This window comes from Phocoena phocoena, chromosome 3 (assembly GCF_963924675.1).
Source record: "Phocoena phocoena chromosome 3, mPhoPho1.1, whole genome shotgun sequence".
NCBI lineage: Eukaryota > Metazoa > Chordata > Mammalia > Artiodactyla > Phocoenidae > Phocoena > Phocoena phocoena.
In genome coordinates, this window is record NC_089221.1 from 58105973 (window position 1) to 58123803 (window position 17831).

Consider the following 17831-nt stretch of genomic DNA (forward strand, 5'->3'; position numbering starts at 1 on the left):
TAACGAGGGAAGCTGGAAAGGTAAGCAAGGGCAAGATCACAGAGGGCCTTACATGCCATGTAAAGGAGCTTGCACCTTCTTTTCTGGGCAGTGTTGGGCTTTGTAGCGAAAGCCAGATTTGCATGGTAGTTAGGTAACTCTGATGGCTATTTGGAAGGTAGGTAAGGGAGTCAGGGAGACCTTTAGATGAGAAGATGTGAATTAGAGCAGTGGAACTAGGTGGAGTGGACATGATGGAGTTTAGAAAGATTTGGGAGGTAAAATGAGCTTTTGTTAACTATTTGGATGTTAGAAGTGAGAAGGAAGGACAAGTCAAGGCTGATTCCAGATGCCAGTTACCAGCTGAAATGAGGAATATTGGAGTACATGAAGGCACTGACCACGTCTGTTTCACTCACCATTGCACCCCATTGCCTAAAACAGTGTGTCCTACACATTATAGGTACTTCAGTGAACAGAAAACTTTTAAAATCATTGATTGCCGTGTTTCATCAAAGCCTTTAAAATATGTCACACCTGTTTATTTTGGTGTTACTGATACGGTGTTTTCAGGCTTTTGGGAAAGATGAGTTGCACCACTGAATCATTCCTCTGATATAATTGAATCTCTGTTGCAACTGAATGGTTCTGGAAAGACATTTCGGCCTAATTACATGTCAGTTAAAGTTTTAATAAATTTTTATTGTGTCACTTTAATTTAGAATTTAATTTCAGAATTGCTTTATTCTTGTTTTCTTTCTTACTGTTTAAACATTTTAAAATTAACTTAATTTCAAGCTTCTACATCAGAATATTAGATTTTTATTTTAAGCTTTTAAATTTAATTTTAATCTTTTGCATTAGAATATTAGCTTTGTTTTCTTTTCTTCTTGGCAATTTTAGGCTTTCAGGAAGTCAGGTCCCTAGATTATGTTCTTATAGATTAAATGTCATTTTAGGTTAATTTCAGGGAACATTTGTATTTGCAGTTTCACCTTAACATTTTCTGTTGTCAGTAAGTGAACATTCTAAGCCAGTGTGTTTCTAAATGCTTTGGCTACTGGGTGGCAGAACCAGATTTATTCCCAGGTGTTGTAAGTTGGTCAGTTAGGTGTGGGAACATTTGTGTATAGCCTCTGCCTATAGCTGAGTAGATAGTACACTATGGTAGCCCTATCTGTATTCTTCCTGCTTCCTTTAGATTGTCCCTTCTGTATTGAAATTAAGTGGTTACTGATCACTAATCTATAAGCTACCACACAGCTTTCTGAAAAGATGCAGAGTGAAAATCATAACTATATAGAGGTTTATGAATAATAATGTGTTTATAAAATGTTTTCGTTTTCAGACGTGAGGCAGAGTTGCTTTATTTCTAACACCAATTTCAAACTATTTACCCTTGGATAACAGTGCAATTCTATGAAAGTATGGCTGGTTATAAGCCTGTAGCGATCCAGGCATATCCTGTACTTGGTGAAAAAATCACCCAAGATACACTGTACTGGAACAACTATAAGGTAAGTATAGGCAAAATTAAGGGAGGGAGGTGTTTTACGTTTATGTCAATTTCTTCAGCATATTTTATACTTTGGATATGCTAATAGAGAACTAATAACTAAAAATAATCTATCAGCAGCTTATAGTTTGGGTGGAAAATTTGATATCTGATATTTTTTTCTTAGAGTTATATAAAAATAAAAATCCATATTCCTTAATCAGTTTAATCATAGAAGTTATCTAGCACAGAATGGATGATTAATCAATGCCAAATGAATTAAATAAATTTTAGAATTTGAATCTCATGAAAGAAGGGTTTTTCTTTCATTTTTCTTAATCTAAGGAGGAAGTGATGCAAAATTAATTCTTCTAGACTATATGTAAAGGCTAACAAATGATTTTTTTTAAAAAGCTGAACAACTAAACAAAAATGGGAAAAGATTGGGATTGGGAAGGTTATAGAAAAAGAAGTTTAAGTGGCCAATAAATATATTAAAAGAGCTTCAGCTTCACTCATAATTGAAGAAGTGCAAATTAAAACAAGAATTGGATTTTAGATAATAATTTATTGGATAATAAAATTATTGGATAATAATTTGGATACTTTTTCATCTTATATCGGCACAAATGAAAAATTTTGATCATCGTTGCTACTTGAGGGAGGGAAATTGGTGCAGACTTTCTGGAGGGCAATTCTGGCATTATCTATTATGATAAAAATACCTTTTGGTCTTGTAAGTTCCACAGCTTGGAACTTACTCAATGAATATACTCTCCAGAATTTGTGTGTAAAGTATGTTATCTTTATGTAGAAAGATGTTCATTGAAGTGTTATTTGTAATATTAGAAATCTCAGGGACTTCCCTGGTGGCGCAGTGGTTAAAAATCCGCCTGCCAATGCAGGGGACACGGGTTCGAGCCCTGTTCCGGGAAGATCCCACATGCTGCGGAGCAGCTAAGCCCGTGCGCTACAACTACTGAGGCTATGCTCTAGAGCCCGTGAGCCACAACTACTGAAGCCTGCACACCTAGAGCCCATGCTCCGCAACAAGAGAGGCCACCGCAATGAGAAGCCCACGCACTGCAACGAAGAGTAGCCCCCCACTCGCCGCAACTAGAGAAAGCCCGCATGCAGCAACAAAGACCCAACACAGCCAAAACTAAATAAATAAATAAATTTATTTTAAAAAAAAGAAATCTCAGAAAAACCTATTTGTTAGTAGTGAACTGGTAAATTAAATTATGATGAATCTTATAATGGATGATAAAGCTGTTGCTCTTATGCAAAGTTATTAGCTAAGGTGTTAATAAGTGAAAAAAAGGCAAGGTGCAGAACAGCCTGTGTGGTATGATCTTTGTGCCAGTTAAAATACATGGTTAAATATGTGCTGGTTTAGGCATAACTTTTTCCTGGTCATAATCACAGAAAACTTCACAGCTAAAGAGAAAAAGTGGGGTGTGGCTTTTCAACCATATATTTATTTACTTTAATGGCCACAGAGATTGTCTAGATGATGGGATTTGGATCTTTTTTGCTTTCTTCATACTTCTCTATTAAATACAACCTAGTTACTAAGAACAAAAAGAAATTGTCAATAAGAAATTACATGCTTAAATATGCCTTACCAGTTATAACTTTGTTAATATACTATTATTTTTCATTAAGACCCCTGTTCAGATCAAGGAGTTTGGTGCAGTGTCAAAAGTAGACTTTTCTCCACAGCCTCCGTATAATTATGCTGTCACAGCTTCTTCAAGGGTAAATATAATTTTTGTTTTTCTTTTATGTAGTTTATATTTACTACTGGTCTTGAGCCATCTAGTAAAATACTGCGTTTGTGTTTTATTTTTTTAATACTGTGTTTTTTATCTTCTTGTAGATTCACATTTATGGCCGATACTCCCAAGAACCTATAAAAACCTTTTCACGATTTAAAGACACAGCATACTGTGCTACTTTTCGGCAGGATGGTAGACTGCTTGTGGCTGGCAGTGAAGATGGTGGCATTCAGCTTTTTGATATAAGTGGCAGGGCTCCCCTCAGGCAGTTTGAAGGCCATACTAAGTAAGAGACAGTTGTTTTGTTTTAATTTTTTTTTATTGAGCTATAATTAACATACATTATATTAGTTTCAGGTGTACAGCATAATGATTCACTATATGTATATATTGTGAAACGATCACGATAAATTGAGTTAACATCTGTCACCATACAGTTACAGATAGTTGGTTTTTATGTGTTTTTGTTTTGTTTTGTATTATTGTAAGCTCTACTGGTTTTACAGGCTTTGAAAAAAACAGTTCTGTGGAGATTATGTACCGTCACGGACTTTATTTTCTGGTTGTTCTAAGACAGTGCTTAACTTGGTTCAGTCCTATGGTCCAGTTTGATGGGGCTCATGAATTTCTAGAATTGTATGTGACATTTTAGGAAATATGTGGTTATCTATGGAGATGTCCTGTAGCTTTCGTTAACTTCTCAGTGAGTTCTGTGACGCCGTTGAGGTTATAAACTGCTGATCTAAAGGCAGCCTCACAACTATTAATGAGAACTCTAAAGGCTTGGACTATATTAGAGGTTGTTATTTTGAAATCAAGTTGGATTTTTTTCTACTTGGATTTGGTGTTTTGCCCCTTTATAAATTAAATGGCTAGGGACAGTTTTATATCTTTCAGGATTACCAATGTTGTCACTGAAATTTGCTGTTGATTTTAAATCTCAAAAGTGTTTTTTGTATTATCAGGATAGTCTTAGTCCATCAGTGAAACATTTTAAATATAACAAGTTCACTTAATATGATCCTACTTAGTGACAAGTGTCCTTAGAATTTTTTAAGAACTACCCATTTTGAAATTTTTCAAATTAAAGTACCTTTGTGCCAACATTTAGAACATTTACTTTTTGTTGACGTGCTAAGTAGAAATGTTAACTTATTAGAAAATATAATTTTAAGGCTACTGTTGAATATTCTTATTAACTTCATAGTACTAGGGGTATATAAATTTTAAATTGGCTTGGGGACAATTACCTGTTTTAAAGATTTTCTTATTCTCTCATGATTTCTCCCTACAATTACTGAAACTGAGCTGCTTTTTTTTTGTTATTTTGGGAAGAAGGGTGTTTGATGTCAGAAGGTGCCAGCAATAATTTTTCCTTGCTTTTTAATATACTGATCCTTGATCTTTCAGAGCAGTTCATACAGTAGATTTTACAGCTGACAAATATCATGTGGTCTCTGGGGCTGATGATTATACAGTTAAATTATGGGATATTCCAAACTCCAAAGAAATTCTGACATTCAAAGAACATTCTGATTATGTGAGGTGTGGATGTGCTAGCAAACTGAACCCAGATCTCTTTGTAACAGGTTGGTGAAATCTTTTTCTTCCCTCCTGAAGTTGGTAATTTTATTGATATACTTTAATATTGCTTTGGGACTCTTTTGAGATAGAGGAGTTTTGTTTTTTGTTTTTTAAACATCTTTATTGGAGTATAATTGCTTTATAATGGTGTGTTAGCTTCTGCTGTATAACAAAGTGAATCAGCTATACATATTCGTATATTCCCATTTCTCCTCCCTCTTGCGTCTCCCTGCCACCCTCCCTATCCAACCCCTCTAGGTGGACACAAAACACCGAGCTGATCTCCCTATGCTATGCAGCTGCTTCCCACTAGCTATCTATTTTAAATTTGGTAGTGTATATATGTCCATGCCACTCTTTTATTTCGTCCCAGCTTACCCTGGGATAGAGGAGTTTTAAAAAGTTTTATAAAAAAATATGTCTCTGTTTATCCAATTGTTCTATTTTCTTTTTCTTCTGGGGATTTTTTTTTTTTTTATGAAGTAAGCTTTTTTATTTTAAGTTTATTGCTCAGAATTAAGGCAAGGTTTTTTCTTGTTTTGTTTTATGGCTGTGTTGTGTCTTCGTTGCTGTGGGCCGGCTTTCTCTAGTTGCGGCGAGCGGGGGCTACTCTTTGTTGCGGTGTGCGGCCTTCTCACTGCGGTGGCCTCTATTGTTGCAGAGCACAGGCACTAGGCATGTGGGCTTCAGTAGTTGTGGCACACAGGCTCAGTAGTGGCTTGCGGGCTCTAGAGTGCAGGCTCAGTAGTTGTGGTGCATGGGCTTAGTTGTTCCACGGCATGTGGGATCTTCCCGGACCAGGGATTGGACCCGTGTCCCCTGCATTGGCAGGGGGATTCTTAACCACTGCGCCACCAGGGAAGTCCCTGGGGATTGTTCTTATCATCCTCCAGATGTGTTTGGAAACATCTGTAGTCTGGTTTTCACAGGTTCTCCAGCAGCCAAGAAACAGAGATAGTGCAGTTCAGTCTTAATGGGGGCCTGTGCAAAGATTCCCAGGTGACTCAGCAGTGACAGTAGTCTGAAGATAGGAATCATTTAAGATTCTGTGTAGGTTAGTGCTTCAGCAACAGTCAGTGGTACCAGAGGGTTTGGAAGTACTGTGTCTTCATGAGTATACATATGTCTTTTTAAAATTTCATCTATGCTTCTTCTCCCTTTAAAGTTTATGTTTGATTATGCACACACATATAATTTTTGTTATTTTGAGTAGTGAAACTCACATAGTACAAAAATTGACATTTTAGGGTCATATGATCACACTGTGAAGATGTTTGATGCACGAACAAACCAGAGTGTTATCTCTGCTGAGCATGGGCAGCCAGTGGAGAGTGTCCTGCTTTTTCCCTCTGGAGGTCTTCTGGTATCAGCAGGTATTTCTTTTAAAAATTGCTTTCACCAATATTGTTTGTCTTGAGTCAGATATTTCTTTATTAGTTACTCTTTATAATTTATCAGTGTGCACTTGAAATGCATGTCTCAGTTTTTGCTCAGGCAGTTGATAAGTGGCACAGGCAAGCAATTTTCATTTATTGGGTAGCTAATATGAGCCAGGCACTATGCTATTATAAACGTATTACCTCCAATCCCCTAGGTGAGCCTACAAGATAGTTTTCCCTCTATTTTGCAAAAGAAAATAAGTAAAAGTTTTAAGTAATTTGTTCAAGACAAAGTGATAAGTGGCAGATCTGAAATCTCAGAACTTGAGAGCCTTCATTGTGTACTTAATCTAAAAATCCAGGTTGTACTCCTGCTGTTGTTCTAACGTAAGAGATCTGCTCTGTGGCGGCTTTTGAAAACACAGGTTCTTTCAGATCTAGAATCAGGCTTATCTCTTTTTATGTGACTCTTGATTGAAGTGGCCTTACCCAGCAAATAGCTGATAGTGCTGGAGGAGAAGATAACGTGGAGTCAAAGGGGCCTTGATACATTTTTTATCAAGTTGGAACTGAGATGCATTTAAAAAATTATAATGGAAGAAGTAAATTGTCTTTTTCCATTTGTTAAGTCAAAATTAATGTGTTGACGTTAGAAGAATACGTAGGTAGTGTGTAGCTTTGTTTTGTTTTTTGCTTAATTCTAAAATCCAAATAGAAGTTATCCTGTTTTATACTCTTTTCCCCAGTACCTATTTGCTTTCAAAGTAAGTTGATAATATTGTCAGAGTTACCTATTTTTCTTGCTGTTATTTTGAGAAATGGAAGTACATACAAGTTGAACAGGGAGAGTGGATGCCTGTATGCTAATCTCCGTCATGTCAGTAGCTAATTGTGTGGCCTTGGGCAATCCTTTAACCAATATAGACCTTGAAAATGAGAGGTTGGGCCAGATCAGTGGTTTCAAACTGTGATCTCTCTCATGAGCTGCTACATGTAGGGAGACAGGGACTGCAAATTGGGTTCCAGGTGCTTTTACATAGTCAGGATAAGTAAGAACTTCATCCCCTCCCACCCCCAGCCCTCAGCCTCTTTTTCCATTTTACCTACTAGACTTTTGCTTAATATTTCATTGAAAGAAAAGATGCCATAATAAAAAAATTCTTTTTAAACCCCTGGATTAAATTGCCTTTAAAGATGCTTCCAATTCTTAGAGTAAAAGTTATAGAGTTTTTCAGTTTTGTTGGGATTCACAGAATTTTTAGGAAATGAAATCTATGTTATTCTTTTCCATGGTTATACAGAATTCCTTTTGTAGAATTATTTTAATCTTGTTAAAATAAAATCTTTCTTGATTATACTTCGTATTTTGCCAGGCAGTTCTGTGTACTTTACAAATATGAAATTATTTAATCATCATAACAGGTTTTTGTGAGGTAGGAACTGTAATTATCATCAGCCACGTACCCAGTAAATAGTAGACCCAGCACTGAAACCAGGCAGTCTGGCTCTGAAATCCCTCCTCTCCATGCTGTGGAGTGTCCAGTGAAGAGTGCTTTTCAGATCCTTTCATAATCAAACTAATGATTATTTCTTTTTATAGGAGGTCGTTACGTTAAAGTCTGGGACATGCTAAAAGGAGGACAGTTGCTAGTGTCTTTGAAAAATCATCATAAAACTGTGACGTGCTTATGTCTGAGCAGCTCTGGACAGAGGTTACTTTCTGGCTCACTGGATAGGTTAGCATTTTAATTTTCTTTCTGGATCATTCTTAATGTACACATGTTTACTGCTTGAGTTATTTCTGCAGTATTTGTGATAGAATAAATATTCTACCAAATGATTTCCATGAAAAAAAATCTGTTGAGTTGAAAATAGTTTTGACATTTCATTTACGTATAGCAAACTTATTTTCTCCCTTGAGGTAATTTATTGATTTATATACTTGAGGAATTTTATTGAACCATGTGAACGTTAATCTTTTAAAATAATTTCTATTATTCTGTAGTTTTCTTTTAAAATCATTGTATGTTTGTATATTTTGAAGTATTTATAATGAGTATGTGTATATATATTCTAGCTTGTATTCTTTAAAATTTAAAACTTCATGTAAAAATTTCTATACATTAATGTATAGAAATACGTATTTCTAAATATTACTATTTTCAGTAGGTATTAGTGTTTCATTAATTAATGTTCTAGAACAGTGCTGTACAATAGAAATATAATGTGAGCTACATATGTAATTTTAAGTGTTTTACCAGTCATGTTTAAAAGCTAAAAGGTACTAGGTAAAATTAATTTAATAAGTTATTTACTCTAAAATATTATTTCAGTATGTATTCAATGTAAAAATTATTAATGATAGACGAGAAGCAAGTTCAGCATCAAATACATGCCCTTAATACAGTAGTAATACTTTACAGTTAAAGTGAAATAAATATTCTTGTGTTTAACAGGAAAATATTTTATACTGCCTCAGTTTTAAAATTTAAGTTGATTAAAATTAAGTAAAATAAAAAATTCCCTTCTTTTTCACTGACCACATTTTAAGTGCTCATTAGCCACATGTGGCTAGAATGATGGCCCAGTTCTAGAATTTACTTATATTTATCTATTGTTGGTCATTTTATTTCCATATTTCCCTTTTTCACTGATATGGAAAGCCGTGGTTTTTCAGCATGTTTATTAAAAAGTATACATATTTTAAAAGCTAGAAAATATTTCTAATACAGAGGAACTTACTATGTAAATATATAGCAGATTCTCTGCAATGGTGTTACTAGGCAATTTGGGACTTGATTTTTAGATGTGTCCCTCAAAAGCTAGGTGTAAGTTCCTCTATTCATAGTAGTTCTCAACCCAGAGTGATTTTTGTCCTCCAGCGGGCTATTTGGCACTATCTGCGGACATTTTTGGTGGTTGTCACAACTTGGGGGTGTAGTGCTTTTGGTATGCAGTGAGTAGAGGCCAACCAAGGATGCTGCTAAACATCTTGAGGTGCACAGAACAGCCACCATTTCAAAGAATTATCCTGGCCGAAATGTCGATAATGCTGAATGAAGCTGAGAAACCCTGCTCTTTCCAATGAACATTCATGTTGCTTTTTCTTTACTTTCAAGTTTCATTTTCAGGAGACAGTGGTCTATCCTTCTGGTGGCTGGTTGAAGTCTTTATGCAAGCATAACAATAAACAGTTCATTTTTAAAAGAGATCCAGTGATGAATTAGTTTGTAACTAATATTATTAATTGTTTTTCTTCATTGTTGTATAAGTTTTAATATTCATATATTGAGTTTCAGAAAATAGAAATTTTACCTTTTATGCTCATTTCCAAGATGATTTGTGACAAAGCTTTCTTTTTCATTAGGAAGGTGAAAGTATATAGCACAAGTTCCTATAAAGTAGTCCACAGTTTTGATTATGCAGCTTCAATTTTGAGTCTTGCACTTGCAGTAAGTACTTTTAGCTCTTTTTAAAGCTTTCACTAACCTTGCCTGTTAAATGAAACTAAAATGGAACATTAGGGTTTATCTTTGTATTTGTACAAGTATTATTTTCTTCTCACCCCATTAGATAATTGCTAGAACATGTAACTTGTCTCAGTAACTAGGCATGAATTCAGATTTAGGTCCCACTCACAGCATAGCTTGAAACTAACTACACTATTGTAGGCATTGTTAACGCTAAGGACAGGACCTGGAAAGCAGATAAATCTCTCTTCAGTATATTTACCCCAAGGATTAAATACTCCAGAAAGTCAAGTTGGCTCTCTGAGCAAAAAAAAAGGAGAATAGGGGGCAACACAATGAAATGATGTCTCCTTTTCTTTGTTAACTGCTCCTTCTGGAATGTTCATTGTCAAGTTTCATGAGCCATTGAGGAGGAATAGATTTGAATACATTATATGGAAATAGGGAGGGGAAAAGTTATTATAAAATATTTTCTTGACAAGATTGTGGAAAGTCATGCTACCACATCATTCTGTTTCTAGGAAGAGGATGTGGGAAAAAAATTATTTTGGAAGTTTCTTAAGATGTCATTAACTGTATTATTATACAAACTGCCAGTGATAATTTCCAAGTATAATTAAAAGTTCTGTCAATATAATAGTATCTTGGAGGAAAAAAATGATTTTATTCTAACTTCTGTTGGAGTATCTATATCTGAATGGAACTCTTGTTGAAAGTATGGATAAGTGGCAAACACATTATAAATGGTATTTTGAAGAAAAAGTGAGATGAATTATGAGTTAGGAATATACTAACTTATTTTTCTAATTGCTGTTAGCATGAAGATGAGACAATAGTTGTAGGAATGACCAATGGAATACTGAGTGTTAAACATCGGAAATCTGAAGCAAAGAAGGATTCTCTTCCCAGGAGAAGAAGGCCTGCATATCGAACTTTTATTAAAGGAAAAAATTATATGAAACAACAGGTATTTATATATTTTGTGTAATTTTTTTTTTTTTTTTTTTTTTGGTACGCGGGCCTCTCACTGTTGTGGCCTCTCCCGTTGCGGAGCACAGGCTCCGGACGCGCAGACTCAGCGGCCATGGCCCACGGGCCCAGCTGCTCCGTGGCATGTGAGATCTTCCCGGACCGGGGCACGAACCCGTGTCCCCTGCATCGGCAGGCGGACTCCCAACCACTGCGCCACCAGGGAAACCCTGTAATTTGTTTTAAAGGTGAAATTTGTTAGAGTATCCAACCTCATCCCTGCACATTACTGGAAAGTGTAGTTCACATGGCATTTAGCTTCATTTTGCTTTTCTCTACCTCATTTATCTCCACATTGCTAGATTGGGGACATTAAATTAATAGGTAATGGGAAGTAAGAACTGTACTTCTTAATGCCCTGAATCATAACAATGCTGTGGTGCTCAGAACAGTGTCTTTCCCATGCCATCTGATTTGATCTTGTAAACAACCCTGAAAAGGAGTAGAGCCAATAATATCTCCATTTGGCATCAGAAGATGGAGAAGATGGAGATATAAGGAAGTTGTGTTGATCCAGGATTTCTTTACTGGGACTAGATGGCAGTTTCTCTGATACTTGTTTTCTCTTTCTGCTGAATCACTGCTTGCTATGTAAAGAGAATTGCAGTGAGTAATGTTTGCCCAGAATGGAGGTATCGTGTATGTATCTTAAGTTAAAATCATAGGACACTAAGAACACAGTGATGTGGCAGATTATTCCATTTTCATTTAATCGACAATATGGGCATATGACCATTTTTTATGATACAGTTCAAGGACACCACAGAACTATGAAAAAATACCACTACGGGGGCTTCCCTGGTGGCGCAGTGGTTGAGAGTCCGCCTGCCGATGCAGGGGACACGGGTTTGTGCCCCGGTCTGGGAAGATCCCACATGCCGTGGAGCGGCTGGGCCCGTGAGCCATGGGCGCTGAGCCTGCGCGTCCGGAGCCTGTGCTCCGCAACGGGAGAGGCCACAACAGTGAGAGGCCCGCGTACAGCGGAAAAAAAAAAAGAAATACCACTACGAAGAAGTTTATTTTGAATGAAGCTCTAAAAGGATATTTGATTTTTATCTGTAAATTTACTTTTCAATGCAGGATGACATTTTGATCAACAGACCATCAAAGAAACACCTAGAATTGTATGACAGGGATCTGAAAAACTTCCGGATCTCTAAGGCACTTGACAGAGTCCTTGAGGTGAATGAGGAATGTGTGTGTATGTGTGTGTGTGTATTTTTTTTTTAATTTTATTTATATTCTTTCTACTTCAAAAAAGTGGATGTAATTTGTGCCACACACATATAAATAGGTTGCTAAAATCATATTGAATATGAATACCCATACTATAGAAAGATGCAGAAACTTAGGCTATGAATATATACTAGAGTTGAACATAAATGTATATTCCAGTTTCCTAGAAGCAAGGTAAAAAGGATAATGGATTGAATTTCATAATTGCTATTAGATAAATGAAACATATATATCTATATTTTAGAAAAAATACACAACGTTTTTTTTCACACTGTAGTACAGAGAAATTTATCATGAGTTGTTTTTAGTTGGAACACGAAGAAAAATATAGGAATCATGTGATAGTCTTTATGTCATTAGAAGATGCAGAAATATTCTCAAGCATAGGATTATGTATTAACCCTCTGTAAAAGCCAAAGACATAATAATAAATGCCCACAACTTCTGTAGTGTCATTTCAACAAATAGGTAACCAAATACAATTCAAGTAAGAATTCACTTATAATAGAACATAGCTAAAAACCAATTTAGAGCAATGATGGTTAACTTGGTCCATAGATTTCTTCTCTCAAATACCAGTTGTGTCACCTGAGTTTTAATAAGGGCTGGATGGTAATCAATTTTATTTTATTTTATTAATTTATTTTTTTAACATCTTTATTGGAGTATAATTGCTTTACAATGGTGTGTTAGTTTCTGCTTTATAACAAAGTGAATCAGCTATACATATACATATATCCCCATATCTCCTCCCTCTTGTGTCTCCCTCCCTCCCACCCTCCCTATCCCACCCCTCTAGGTGGTCACAAAGCACGGAGCTGATCTCCCTATGCTATGCGGTTGCTTCCCACTAGCTATCTGTTTTACATTTGGTAGTGTATATATGTCCATGCCACTCTCTCACTTTGTCCCAGCTTACCCTTCCCCCTACCCATGTCCTCAAGTCCATTCTTTGTGTCTGTGTCTTTATTCCTATCCTGCCCCTAGGTTCTTCAGAACCATCTTTTTTTAGATTCCATATATAGGTGTTAGCATACGGTATTTGTTTTTCTCTTTCTGACTTTATTCACTCTGTATGAGACTCTGGGTCCATCCACCTCACTACAGATTGTGTGTGAATTTTTTATTAAGACTTTTTTTTAGAGCAGTTCTAGGTTCACAGCACAGTTGAGGGGAAGGTACAGAGATTTCCCATCTACTACCTGCCCCGCACATGCATAGCCTCCCCCCTTATCAACATCCCCACCAGAGTGGTGCATTTGTTACAATTGATGTATCTACAGGGAGCTTATTTTTAAAAGAATCATTTTGTTTCTTGCCTTGTCATTACCATGACTCAAAACTGGGAAGAAAAAAACCTGTTTAAATTTGGTAATTGTTAGTGAGTTCCAAGACTATGATTTTTTTCTTGTACTGTCTTGTCTGCTCATGTTGACTCTGAAAAATTTTCTAGCCCAGTTGTGCAATAAAGACGCCTGAGATTACAGTTTCCATCATAAAGGAGCTAAATCGAAGAGGAGTCCTTGCAAATGCCCTTGCAGGTCGAGATGAAAAGGAAATCAGTCGTGTTCTTAATTTTTTGATAAGGTATGTTTTATGTCTGTGAAGCGCATGTATTTTGCATCTGAAATTTTATCTCCAAATTTACTTTTAGTTTGAGCTTTGTAAAGAACTGACAGAACAGTTTAGTAAATCTATTTTAAGAATTTTTTTTCTTTAAGTTTCCAGGTTTCAGTAAACAGAATTTTTGCTTTGTAGGAATCTGTCCCAGCCAAGATTTGCCCCTGTTTTGATTAATGCTGCCGAAATAATTATTGGTAAGTAGCTGTTAAAACCTGAAAAATTGTAGCATACTTGCAGAAGTAGAGATGTCAAATAATGAAATCAAATAGATTGATATACCTTGTCTTTATCAGTTCTCCAGTGAAGACTTCATGGAGAAAACAAACAATAGTAGTAAATCAGTGCATTTTAAAGTGGGAGTAAAATGTTTACAATGGATTGGCTTTCAGTTGCTGGCACCAGGGTTATTATAATTTAAAAAGTTTTTTCCTTAAATACCTCCAATGACCATGACTAATTTTTTTTTTTTTTCAAAGAGAACAAACTGTATTTTCAAGAACAGAAAAAAATCTCTAGTGCTGAAAATATAATAAAAAGCAGCCCTCTCACTGTTGTGGCCTCTGCTGTTGCGGAGCGCAGGCTCCGGACACGCAGGCTCAGCGGCCATGGCTCACGGGTCCAGCCGCTCTGCGGCATGTGGGATCTTCCCGGACCGGGGCATGAACCCGTGTCCCCTGCATCGGCAGGTGGACTCTCAACCACTGCACCACGAGGGAAGCCCCCACGACTAATTTTTAATGGGGAAATGAAAATAAGTCAGAACCTTAACACTGTACTTTCTTTAATTATTTCTTTTTGAAATACGTTTTTCAGATGGATTGTTTACTTTATGTAAAACATAAGTTGTAAAATAAGTACAGATTTTTCAATGTCTTTTATATTTAATATTTTTGTACTTTTTCTAAATATTGTTGTTCATGTATTGTTTAGAAAGATGTTTCTAGTAAATGTGTTTCCTCTCTCTCTTTCTAGATATATATCTACCTGTGATTGGTCAGTCTCCTGTAGTTGATAAAAAGTTTTTGGTACTTCAAGGACTTATAGAAAAAGAGATTGATTACCAAAGAGAACTACTAGAAACCTTGGGGATGATGGATATGCTTTTTGCTACCATGACAAGTAAAGAAAGCACTTCTTTGTTGCAGCATAATACATCTGATGGATTTCTAGAGAACAAGAAGATTGAATCATAGTGTGTGCTTAACAGGACACATAAGAACTCCTAACTTGGAATAGATTTGATGCGGTTGACTACTGGGAGGAGACTCTGTTTGATACATAAAAAAAACTATTTACAGAAGCAGTTTTATGGAAGAGACTGGAATAACTGTGCTTGGAAAATAAGAACCTGTTTTTAATCATGGTTTTCCATGTGCTATTTTGAATTATCTCCTGGCATCTTTAGCTGGAAGATGTTTTGGTCATAGTGTATGTCCATCTTGGACAAATTGACATTAATTTTTTTTTTTTTTTTTTTTTTTTTTTGCGGTACGCGGGCCTCTCATTGCTGTGGCCTCTCCCGTTGTGGAGCACAGGCTCTGGATGCGCAGGCTCAGCGGCCATGGCTCACGGGCCCAGCCGCTCCGCGGCATGTGGAATCTTCCCGGACCGGGGCACAGACCCGTGTCCCCTGCATCGGCAGGCGGACTCTCAACCACTGCGCCACCAGGGAAGCCCAACATTAATTTTACTACAGCAGAGTTCTGTTTCAGCATTTGAGTAGGCATTCAGAACTCTGGAGAGGGTTTCAACTAGGAATACTGCCAAAGGAACAGGGCTTTACGTTTCCCTTCTATCCTGGAAAAACAACAACAACAAAACAAATGGCAACAACAAATAAATTCTTTCTTCACTCTAATCGGGGCACTTGGGATTCCCAAGCCCCAGCTGAGTTTGCCTCCCTCTCCTTGATGCCATCCCTTATCCCAGGCCACGTGTTCCACCTAGCTGGTAATTGGGCTGTATCTGTTCCAAGTGTGGCAAATTAGTGGCCAACTCTGAATAATTGACCCTAGTTTGACCTGTATTCAGAGAGTGTGATGAGGCAGATTTGAATACTAAAAATTGTGCTGAGCAGCCCATGGTTCTTTTTCTTTCTGTAATCTTGACTGTGCTTCTCAGAGCAAGGTCTGCAGGTAGGCCTTACAGACCATGTTTTTCCTCTTCCCCAAATATGCAGCCTTTCTACCAGCTTTTCAACTTGCTTCAGGTCAGCAGAATGATAAAATTTGCCATGTCTCGTGATTAATAGCATTTCAGCGTTTTTTATACATATTGATATATTTGGAGCTTATTTTGTAGCTACCTACCTCTGGAAACCATAATGATCTGTGTTTAGTTTTTTTTTTTTTCTCCTCTATTCTTAACATCATTTTGTGTTTCAGAACCCCAAGCCAGAGTTGCTTGTTTTGGAAAATACTTGTGTTTTTTAAAAAAAGTTCAATGTAATTCACATTTTTTTATAAAGAAATTCATATTTTCTTCTTGGCTTTCTGAGATGTTTCAATTCCTGATGGATAGTAACTGGTTACTGATTCCTAGCACACTGATTTTACACTTGCTACCTTTTCCACCTTCCCCCAGTTCCTTAAGTAGTTAATTATCTGTAAGGAAATGTCAGGCCAGAAGAATTCTTAAAGGAAGATTTTGTAATTGCAGTCTCCTCTTAAAATTTCCGTTCTGTGAATTCAGATATATATATATATATATATATATATATTTTTTTTTTTTTTTTTGCGGTACACGGGCCTCTCACTGTTGTGGCCTCTCCCGTTGCGGAGCACAGGCTCTGGACACACAGGCTCAGTGGCCATGGCTCACGGACCCAGCCGCTCCGCGGCATGTGGGATCCTCCCGGACTGGGGCACGAACCCATGTCCGCTGCATTGGCAGGCTGACTCGACCACTGCGCCACCAGGGAGGCCCTCAGATATATTTTTTTAAAGCAGAAAAAAATATTCCTATGTTCTGATGAAGACATATGCTCAAACAGAGGGTCTGGTTTCCCCCTCATCAATTGATTTAAGCAATCATGAAGCCCAGTGGCTTATAAGAAACCAGGAGTTTGCTTCCCTGAGTAATTATGAGATTAGTCAAGGTTAGAAACTGTGTCTTCATGTTAAGAAGGGTTAATTTATTTAAATAAATTTAAAGCTTTTAAAATAATGTGACTTAATAAATATGCTGATAGATTGGATACTATCAACAGTAAGAATGAAAGGTTAAAATTCTACCAAAAAACTGCTGTCAACTCACATGTGACAAGGGTTTTCCCGTACATTATTTTATTTGATTCTCACCACAACCATCCAAGGTTGGTATTCTCATTTATCATTGAATTTACTACGGTAGTTAATTCACCCTTGAATTCCCCCAAGCTTGAGTCCCTCATGCCAGCAACCCTGAACTGGCCTGCCTGCTGGGGCCCAAACCGCTCATTCCGTTTAACAAAACTTCACAGAGTGCTGGCGTTTTTAGATGCAATATGTAACGATTACAGATTTTCAAAAAGGTCAGGAAACAATTCCCATAGCCATCAATACTTCAGTGTTAAGTTCAGGAATAGTTTTTTATAGTCATTGGGACAAACTGTAGTATTTGCTATTTGAAGTAGTATTGGAACATACCTGACATACTACAGTATGTAACACTGGCCTTCATTTCCAACTTAAAATGCCTAACAGATTTTTAGACTTGTAAATTTTAGTTGAAATGTATTTTAAGATCTTAGAAAGCCTGCAGAAATACTGAAATATGTCAGAGAACTTAGTCACTGTACATTTATTATATTTATAAGAGTTAAGTACTTGGGAAGGTTTTGCTTGTTGGGTCAAGCATTTGAAGTGCTATTTACAAGAAAATATCTTAAAAGTGTAGATGCTATTAAACTGTTTAAAGGACTTTGGGTTGTAAATGGGATTGTTTAAAGAAATTTAGTCTGTTCAACTTAAATCAACTATCAAACATTAATTAAAAGCCCCATTTAAAATGATTATTAAAATAGTCATTTTTTGAATGAAATGACAGACTGTATGCTGGTGGGGATAATCCCTCTGGAGAGAGGGGGAAACTGATGATTAGAGTAGAGAGAGGGGACCAATTGCTGGAGCAGTGTGCTTGGAAGGGGGCCCAAATGGAATGGTCGGCTTAGACAGGAAATTAATAGTTTGGGCATAGTTCAAGAGGGAAGGCAGAAGATATGGCACAGATGTAATTAGGTGTATAGCTGTGGTGCTGGGGGTTTGTGGAAGTTCTT

At 36.7% G+C, this 17831-nt stretch overlaps 1 protein-coding gene across 2 annotated transcripts; it reads left to right on the forward strand.

Annotated features, from left to right (window-relative positions):
- The first annotated feature begins 1406 nt into the window (after positions 1 to 1406).
- UTP15 (UTP15 small subunit processome component) lies at positions 1407 to 14769 on the forward strand. Of its 2 annotated transcripts, none has more exons than XM_065874814.1 (12): positions 1407 to 1496; positions 3143 to 3235; positions 3357 to 3541; positions 4666 to 4844; positions 6087 to 6212; positions 7819 to 7954; positions 9586 to 9670; positions 10506 to 10655; positions 11798 to 11899; positions 13407 to 13540; positions 13712 to 13770; positions 14549 to 14769. In XM_065874814.1, exons 1-12 carry the CDS (start codon positions 1407 to 1409, stop codon positions 14767 to 14769), a joined length of 1560 nt encoding a protein of 519 aa, XP_065730886.1. The 2 variants fall into 2 exon arrangements, with proteins under 2 accessions (XP_065730886.1, XP_065730887.1); XM_065874815.1 differs by having other exon boundaries at positions 3200 to 3235.
- The last annotated feature ends 3062 nt before the right edge of the window (positions 14770 to 17831 follow it).